The 9,480-nt window shown below is 47.4% G+C and overlaps 1 protein-coding gene across 2 annotated transcripts; it reads right to left on the bottom strand.

Moving 5' to 3' along the window:
* Nucleotides 1-3,236: 3,236 nt before the first annotated feature.
* On the bottom strand, nt 3,237-9,182 carry CRNN (cornulin). Of its 2 annotated transcripts, XM_077916203.1 has the most exons (3): nt 9,042-9,182; nt 6,895-7,045; nt 3,237-5,761 (listed from the first exon to the last, which is right to left on the bottom strand). In XM_077916203.1, the coding sequence occupies exons 2-3, from the start codon at nt 7,030-7,032 to the stop codon at nt 3,611-3,613; spliced, it is 2,289 nt and encodes a 762-aa protein (XP_077772329.1). In that variant the 5' UTR covers nt 7,033-7,045; nt 9,042-9,182; the 3' UTR covers nt 3,237-3,610. The 2 variants fall into 2 exon arrangements, with proteins under 2 accessions (XP_077772329.1, XP_077772330.1); XM_077916204.1 differs by lacking the exon at nt 9,042-9,182 and having other exon boundaries at nt 6,895-7,157.
* Nucleotides 9,183-9,480: the final 298 nt, after the last annotated feature.

The raw sequence follows: 9,480 nt of genomic DNA, 5'->3' as shown, positions 1-9,480 counted from the left end.
TTTGCAAATGACATATCAGACCAGTATCCAAGATCTATAAAGAACTTATCAAACTCAACACCAAAAAACAAAGAACCCAGTCAACAAATGGGCAGGAGACATGAAGAGCTGTTTCTTCAAAGAAGACATACACAGAGATCCCTGGGTGGCGCAGCGGTTTGGCGCCTGCCTTTGGCCCAGGGCACGATCCTGGAGACCCGGGATCGAGTCCCACATCGGGCTCCCGGTGCATGGAGCCTGCTTCTCCCTCTGCCTGTGTCTCTGCCTCTCTCTCTCTCTGCCTCTCTCTCTCTCTCTGTGACTATCATAAATAAATAAAAATAATAAATAAATAAATAAATAAATAAATATTAAAAAAATTAAAAAAAAAGAAGACATACACATGGCCAACAAGCACATGAGAAAATGCTCCGCATCACTTGCCATCAGGGAAATACAAATCAAAACCACAATGAGATACCACCTCACACCAGTGAGAATGGTGAAGAGTAATAAGACAGGAAACAAAAAATACTGGTGAGGATGTGGAGAAAGGGGAACCCTCTTGCACTGTTGGTGGGAATGCAAGCTGGTGCAGCCACTCCGGAAAACAGTGTGGAGGTTCCTTAAGAAGTTAAACATAGAGCTACCATATGACCCAGTAATTGCGCTATTGGGTATTTACTCCAAAGATACAGATGTAGTGAAATGACAGGACACCTGCACCCCAATGTTCATAGCAGCAATGTACACAATTGCAAGACTGTGGAAGGAGCCATGAAGAATAAGTCTACATTTTTTTCAGCTTCATTATTTTCCATAATTCTATCTTCTATATCACTTATTCATTCCTCCACTTCTTCCATCCTTGTGGTAATTACATCCAGTTGGTTTTGCATCTCGGTTATAGTTTTAAAAAAATTAGCTTGGCTAGTGTTTAGGTCTTTTATCTCTGTGGTAAGGGACTCCCTGTTGTCTTCTATGCTTTTCTGAAGCCTAGCTAGTAATCTTATGATTGTTGTTTTAAATTCTAAATCAGACATATTACTTCCATATGTTGCTATTAGATCTCTGGCTATTAGATCTCTGTTGCTTTTAGATCTCTTGTTTTTTCTTTTGGGATCAATTCTTCAACTTTGGCATTTCACCTAGGTCTCTGTCTTTTATGTGTAGGAAAGCCTGTTATGTTTATTGCTCCTGAGAGTATTGGCTTTATGACAAAGAGGTCCTATTCTGTCCAGATCCTGGTGCTTCAGGAATGTTTCTGGTATATGCTGTCTGCACTTGGTCAGTGCTCCTAGGTGGGGGTGCAAATGGTGTTAGCCCACTCTCTTGTCCCCAGGGTGGGGCATTTGCATCTGCCACTATTCAGGAAGGCTTTACAGAAGAGCAACAATCTTCCCTCTTGTGTCCCTGACTTCTGTCAGAACCCTGCCTTCAGGGCATCCTGGGTGGCTAAGTGGTTTAGTGCCGCTTTTGGCCCAGGGCTTGATCCTGCAGATCCAGGATTGAGTCCCACGTTGGGGTCCCTGCATGGAACCTGCTTCTCCCTCTGCCTGTGTCTCTGCCTCTCTCTCTCTCTTTCTGTGTGTGTGTGTGTGTGTGTGTGTGTCTCATGAATAAATAAATAAAATTAAAAAAAAGAACACTGCCTTCTCCCTATCTGTGTCTAGGTTGTCTGTCCACCTGGAAGGCCATGCTCCTGTGTTTTATCTCAGGCACATGGGCTGGGTTAAAACTCCAAATTTTACGGATCTGGTGGGGCACAGACCGGTGCTGATCCTCTGAGGAGGGTCTCCGTGCACCAGGGATGGTGCTGGTTTGTCCCTGAAGGCAGTTTCAAGAATGTGCAGGTGTTAGGAGTTTAAAGTTCAGCAAAAAACTAGTGTCCAGGTTAGCTCCCCTCAGCAGGTGTCTCTACTCTTATGGGGCTCACTGGCTCATTTGTCCCCAGACAGGCCATGCCACCTCTCCCAAATGCACTCCAAGAAGGGGAACTATCTCTCTTAGCCACACTCCCCACTTCTAGGCCTCTATCCTTCTCCACAGAAATGCCTCTACACCCACCAGGCTTTACCCTGGCAATCTCACAGACTTCTAAAATGTCAGACTTTGAGCTCTGCTGCTTGTAAAAACTTGCAATAATCAGCCCCTCTTGTTTTCCCCATCAATGATTTTGGGGAATTGTTTTTCTTATGCAATGCCCTGTGCCCTGTTCTCTTTCTCTCTCCTCTCTATCTGATCAGGGCTCCCTCTCCTCTATAGTCTCCATGACTTTTTTATCCCTCAAATCATATTTCTGAACCTCCTACCTTCCACGAGTGGCCTCTTCTCTCCCTCTAGTTATGCAGTTTGTTCTCTCAATCCCCAGATAGATTTCTTAAGTGTTCAGAATGATTTGATGTTTATCTAGCTGTGTCAAGGGACAAGGCAAGCATAGGGTCACCCTACTACTCCACCCCCGTAACTTCTCTCCCACCTAAGGGTTGTTATTCACCCTAACACATTTTGTTTTCTCCTTAGAGATTGCTCTTACTTCTTGTAAAACAAAATGAAATGGAAAATATTCTTTATGCAGGATCTAGTTATTTTGTTGTGCAAGGACCTTCAGAGTATCTAGTCTGACACACTATCAGAGGCAGAAGCCCCCATAAGTTTTTACACAGGTTTTGTAACCTCCACTAGAAACCTGTGGACCCAGAGTCTCTGGAGTTATATGAATAAAACTATATTTTAAAAACTACTTCTGAGGTGATTGTGACAATAAACCAGAGTTAAAATTTCTACCCCATAACTTTTTCATATCCAGCTAATGAGACATAAAGAGAGGTCAGAGCTGACACACAGGAGGAGCCAGGTTCTGGTTCCTGGCGTAGTTCCTGGTAGCACATGCCTTTCCCTTCTCACTTACATAGTCCCCAGCAGCCTTCTTCCATTTATTAGTAACCTTAAATCAGACTTCTTATATGAACTTACATGTGAACAGAGACTTAACACTCTAGAATTAGAATGTTACCTACCTACCTAAATCCTGCTTGTCTTTTAAGAGCCTTGCAAAAAAGCCTTTTCTGGTTGAAAACTTTTATTATCCATCTCTACTAAGTATAAAAATATGATATCTGCTCTTTTCACATGTTTATAACTCTTGGAATATTGTGCAATATTTTCTCAACCAGTTGCTCTTCTAGGGTAGGGACCATGTCTAGTTCATTACCATGGCTCTGTAGCCCTAAGCCCATCATGTCAATAGTGACTGAAAGGGACACAGAGCTGAGTTGCTCAGGAAGGTTTTATTGCTGCTTTAGGTTAGATGGGTCAATGGACAGATGGAAGAGATAAAAGTAGCTCTGAAAACCCCCACAAACTGAGGAGAATTTAGCACAAATGGATGACTGGCTCTGTGTCTTCCTGTTTATGAGAGTATTCGCACAGTAGAGCAGATGAGAAAAGAGTTTAGGGTAGAAAGCACCTTGCAGAAATGTTATCATTGAGAAAGACCTAAGAGAGAAACACCATGATTAAGAGCTGATGTCAAGAGACATGCCAACTGGACTGGCCAGGGCCGGACAAGTCAACCCCTCTGCAGCTGTTTTCTTCTGGTACTGGGCATTGGAGTCTGGGCCTGGAACACTCATGGCTTGTTGCTTTTGAAGTAGGAATACAGCCCCTTGGCTGTGAGGCTTCGTTTCCCTTCTGACTGAGCTGCCTCCTGGCCCTGGGCTGTAGGTATACCAGTGCACAGACTGCCCTGGTCCTGCCTGGGAATCTCCATCTCCCTTGTGTGGTCACCTACCCACTCCTGGGTAATCACTATGGGTTCTCTCTCTCCCTGCCCTCCTGTCACACTGCACCTTGGGTGAGTGCTGCTCCAGTCCTGTCTGCCTGTCAGAGTGCTTGCCACAGACTGGGCCTGTTCTCCCAGCTTCCCCTCTCCTGCCTCATAGTGGCTCACTTGTGTCCATCTGTGACTACTGCCTGACTGTCTCTGAGTCTGTCCCTCATCTCTATCCACTACATGCCTCGCAGTCTGGCTCCTGTCCTGGTCCGTGGCCTGTGCATGTCTCTGGGTTTGTGGCCCTGCCTTTGTCTGAATGTGTCCTCCTGTCACCATTTGGCTTGTCTGGCTCCTATCTTGACCCTGGACCCCAGTCCCTCTGGTCTGGTCATGGGTAGACTCCTGTGATTGGGTGCTAGGGCTTCTTATCTGATAGTTCCTGCCCTGCTCCATGGCCTGGGTGGCCCCTCCCAGTGTCTGAACATGTTCTATCACTACCTGGCTTGTCTGGCTCCTGTCTTGACCCTGGACCCCAGTCCCTCTGGTCTGGCCATGGGTAGACTCCTGTGATTGGGTGCTAGGGTTTCTTATCTGATAGTTCCTGCCCTGCTCCATGGCCTGGGTGGCCCCTCCCAGTGTCTGAACATGTTCTATCACTACCTGGCTTGTCTGGCTCCTGTCTTGACCCTGGACCCCAGTCCCTCTGGTCTGGCCATGGGTAGACTCCTGTGATTGAGTGCTAGGGCTTCTTATCTGATGGCTCCTGTCCTGCTCCATGGCCTGGGTGGCCCCTCCCAGTGTCTGAACATGTTCTGTCACTACCTGGCTTGTCTGGCTCCTGTCTTGACCTTGGACCCCAGTCCCTCTGGTCTGGCCATGGGTAGACTCCTGTGATTGGGTGCTAGGGCTTCTTATCTGATAGTTCCTGCCCTGCTCCATGGCCTGGGTGGCCCCTCCCAGTGTCTGAACATGTTCTATCACTACCTGGCTTGTCTGGCTCCTGTCTTGACCCTGGACCTCAGTCCCTCTGGTCTGGCCATGGGTAGACTCCTGTGATTGGGTGCTAGGGCTTCTTATCTGATGGCTCCTGTCCTGATCCATGGCCTGGGTGGCCCCTCCCAGTGTCTGAACATGTTCTGTCACTACCTGGCTTGTCTGGCTCCTGTCTTGACCCTGGACCTCAGTCCCTCTGGTCTGGCCATGGGTAGACTCCTGTGATTGGGTGCTAGGGCTTCTTATCTGATGGCTCCTGTCCTGCTCCATGGCCTGGGTGGCCCCTCCCAGTGTCTGAACATGTTCTGTCACTACCTGGCTTGTCTGTCTCCTGTCTTGACCCTGGACCCCAGTCCCTCTGGTCTGGCCATGGGTAGACTCCTGTGATTGGGTGCTAGGGCTTCTTATCTGATGGCTCCTGTCCTGCTCCATAACCTGGGTCACCTCTGTCTGTGTCACTGTATGGGTCACATCTGTCTGAGTTCTAGTTCCAGCTCCAGTCACTGGTCCACTTGTGTGTTGGGCTCTGTCCTGTTCCCTGGTCTGTGACTGTGTCTCTGACCTCCTCTGTCTGATCTGGTGACTCTTATCTTCTCCTAGTCTCTCAGTCTGCTGCACACGCTTCCCAGCTTCTGTCTGCTGGCTCTCCCTCTCTTGTTTCTGAGATTCAGACTGCCTGTCCTGGCCCCGGGTTTGAACCTCAGCCCCTGCCTGTCCTCTGGAGGCCTGTGTGCTCTGTCCATATTGGCTACTTTCGCGAGGCTGTGCTTCCCTGGCCTGTCCCACCTCAGCTCTCCTGCTCTGTTCTTTCCCCAGCTCTTGTGAGGCTCCAGTGGGGAGACTTCCAGACTCTTGAGATCCACAATCCCCTGTAGGACTCTCACTCAGTGTCTTGAAACAGGCTTGAGCAACTTTGAACACCAAGACCAGGAATTCCTTGAATTCCACAGTCCCTGTGTCATCCTCATCCAGCAGGCGTAGGACTTCATCCACAGTGGCAGGATCCTGGGGTTTCTGTGGAAAAGAGGCCAAGTCAGTATCCCTCCCCTGAGGAAGGTGTGGTTGGGCTACTGTGCTCAAATTACAGGCTTTCCATACCCAAACTTGGGAGCCCAGCTGTGCTGGCCCCATACCACACACCTGGCTACAGTAGCCTTAACACGAAATTGCTTTTATTGTGCAGTCTTGCCCCTCTTACAAGGGTAGAAAGCACTTTTTGTTTTATATCTTCTGTGCCTAGCATACTTTCTGGCCTATAGAAGAACTGGATCAAGATTCAATGAAGAATGAATGAATGATTGAGCTCATAATGATTCTTTGGGCTATCCTTGGCCCCTGGCCCTGAGCAGGATTCTCTCCAGCAAGCCCAACACCAGAAGAAGCATGACAGGAACATAACCAAGGGGATTCTGTGATCTTCACTAAAGCTCAGGTGTTTTTCCAAGATGGAGTGGGTGGGGTCTGGTGGGACAAGTTGTCTTGAATATGCATTCTGTTGTGTCTATACATTCCTGTCCCTAAGACCATCATCCTAGTTGCTTTAGATGCAAACCAAAGGCAGGGAGAGACAAGGAAGTGCCTCAAGGCCCTGGGTCTGCTTTTGCTAGTGGTTGGGGGTGGGGTGGGAAAGCGGCTTCCAGAGTGTCCCCCCAGCTGATAATAACCAATCTGCCCTCCAAAACTCATTTCTGATGTGACCACTCAGCTGATATTTTTGAGCAACTGCATAACACAGAACTATGCTTCTAATGAATTCTTATTAATGGATGATCAAGTTTCTGATAGACAAAAGAAGTAGTTACTGTATAAGATTTAAGAAACAGCAGAAAGCAGCAATTACTTTCATTTCTAGAATATTCAAAGGCTCTGTCTCTCCCTGAGATGTCCCTTTTGAGTTCTTTCACCTTGTCTCCAAATTAGAATTAATTGAAGTCAAGATATTTTCTCTAAGGATAAGGCTTGTCAACTGCTGTGACTGTTTCTTGTTCCTTTGCCCTCCCTCTTTCCGCCTGCACAGCTGTGCAGGAGCCCCACTGAGCCTGGATCCAGCAGCTGCCTCCTCAGATTCTTGAGGCAAAGCATCTGCAGGCAAATCTGTTTCCTCTCTCTGCTTTCCTGCCCTCCCCACCTGGCCAGGTATGTCATACCACAATGATATCAGCAAACTCGTGTTCCAGGAACCTTTTCAGCTCCCCTCGGGTGAGCACTGTGCAGCTGCCCTGGGTCCTGGCATAGTGCTGAAAGGCTTCAATGATTCCATGAATGTTTCTCAGTAGCTGAGGCATCTTTGGAGTCAAGCTGGAGAAAGAAACAAAGCCCCCATGGGGGCTTCCAAAATCAACTTCAACATTTCCTCCTGCTTCTTCCAGGTCTCTTCTTGCATATACAGTTCTGCTTCCAGTCTCTATTGTCTGGGTCTTCCCTCCTCCTTTCCTACTTAACATATTTTATGAAGGAGAAGGAGGGGCACACCATGGTTAGGAGCAGGCCTCACCACCTACCTGTCAGTTGACCTCTGGCAGGTTGCTTTGCCTTTCCATGCCTCGGTTTACTCATTGTTAAATGAAGGTAATACAGTATGTACTTGGTAGATTATTGTGAAGATTAAGAGATAATTCATACAAAGCACTTGGCAGATGCTGGCTTATACTAAGTGACAGCAATTAAATGTAATTATGATGTTATTATAGACATATCTAATGTTTATACATTTGTGTAAACTACTTTTCACAAAGCACTTCCATATGCATAATCTCTTGTACTCCTTATTGTCTCCATTTTTTTTTATAGGTGAGGAAACAGGTTCGGAAGAGTTAGATGGTTAGCTCAAGGCCCCACAGCTTGTAAGGAATAAAGAAACCCAAGAGCTCATATCTCCTTAACCCAAATGCAATGAGCCTTCTGGACTATACAGTCTAGGTCTAGAAGGACAGTCTATCTAGTCAATGCTTGTTTGTCTTATGGTGTTAGGGTCCTGCTGGGAACACTGACAGGCAGTAAGTAGATATGTAAGTCAACCCCTGCCTCTGGTGGGGCCAAGCAGGAACACCAGAGACCTGACTTCACCTTTCTTGCTGCCTTTTGGGTATGTATTCAGGAAGAGGCTGGGCTACCCCCTGTTGGCAATGCTCCAAGTCCTAAGTTCCTCTGAATGTGACCTCAGCATTGGGACCTGTGAGGCAGGTCAGCCTGCCCATAGGTGTGTGGCTCCTGCCAGCCCACAGTGCTGTGGCCTGTGAGGAATGGCTCCCAACTGAAAGGAGAGATTTCCTTCTTATTAGCCAGGGGTCTGGGCATAGCTTGAAGTGAGTCTTGGTTGTAGCTGGGTGGACAAGAGACAAAGGGACATGGAGGTGCATTAAAGCAGAAGCCTCAGAGACCAGAAGATGGCATTGGAGATGGCAAGGTTCAAATGTAGGGGGAGATGGAAGGCTGTATAAGCTGGAACACTGGGAGAGGGTGCTGTGAGATGGGAAGGAGAAGGCATAAGAGGAGGGAGGCCTGAGTACAGAGATAGGACTGTGAAGAGAGGCAGGAAGGAGGAAGACTTGACCTTGGGGAAAGTGGGACAATGTGGCCAGAAGGATTTTAAAAGCTACCGACCTCAGGTGGGCTCTTCAGGAAGCGTCCTTTCTACCCTGCAGTAGTCAAAAATTTCAAGCCAACTTTGCTTTTTACACCGAAGTACAAAACTCAGACTATTGTATCTCAACAGAGAAATCAAAAGATCCTGAATTTTTGTTGCTTACTACATGGCAAACCCTAACCATTGTCCTCTAGCCAGTAAAAATAATGACTTTTTAGTTATCCCTCAGATCTCTGGATAAGTCTATGAACTCATCTTGCCTAAATATGGCCCTGAGGTAGAGGAGGACCACCATGTAAACCCCTTCCTTTGTGATAAGTTTCAAGCCCATTGTCAGGTTGGCAGGAGTAACCTGATTCTAGCATCACATACTCTGAGCACTGCAAAGAGGCTTAATCTTAAGAATAAGACATCTTTGATGCCCAGGAAAGCACATGGGTGGTTCCATTGCTGCTGCTAAAATAGGCTTTGGTGAGAGAAGCTGCTGCCAGGCTAGCCACAGGGGAGGAGGAAAGATCCCCATGGCTTCAGAAGAGCATCCTCTCCCACATGCACACGCCCAGTTTGCCTGAGGCCCAGTCAGAACACATACTTTCTGCCCACAACCAACACCACAGACCTATGGCCTGGATCTGACAGCCTGGTTTTATGAGCTCAGATCACCAAGACATTGAGAATGAGAAAGAGGTTCCTCGGGAGGGCACTTACCTAATGTACAGGCAGGACGAGCAAGTGGCTGTTAGGAGGTGTATGGAGTACCCAATCAGCAGGACAGGAACCTTTTATAGCAGATTTAATGGAGGCTAGTGTTTTAGATAGGCCATCCCCACCCCATGGGAAGACTTGATTCATCCAAGCCTCAGCCGAGCCCAACCCAGCCTAGCCCCACTTCCCTTTTTGTCTGTTTTACCTGCTGACAAGTGGCTGTCTTAGGTTAATGAGAAGGCTCTCTTACCATACTGGGTGTCCTCCCTGAGTCCCTCTCTGGGTCTGTCTCCTCATGTTAGGGAAGCTCCTTTGTGATGTGATGGGCTCAGCAGTGTTTCACAGGTTGGGGCTCCTGGTGAACATTCTTCATCTCCATGTGACTGCAAAGTCATAGGACTCATATGACTTTTATTTTTATTTTTTTAAATACAAACATTTA

This window comes from Canis aureus, chromosome 12 (assembly GCF_053574225.1).
Source record: "Canis aureus isolate CA01 chromosome 12, VMU_Caureus_v.1.0, whole genome shotgun sequence".
In the NCBI taxonomy this organism is placed as follows: Eukaryota; Metazoa; Chordata; class Mammalia; order Carnivora; family Canidae; genus Canis; species Canis aureus.
This window is presented reverse-complemented; position numbering and strand designations above follow the sequence as displayed.

Excerpts from the sequence above, each read along its gene's own strand:
- CRNN (XM_077916203.1), bottom strand. The coding sequence starts at position 7,032 with ATGCCTCAGCTACTGAGAAACATTCATGGAATCATTGAAGCCTTTCAG. Across the intron at positions 5,762-6,894 it reads AGTTTGCTGATATCATTGTG|AAACCCCAGGATCCTGCCAC; the intron begins GTATGACATACC and ends TCTTTTCCACAG.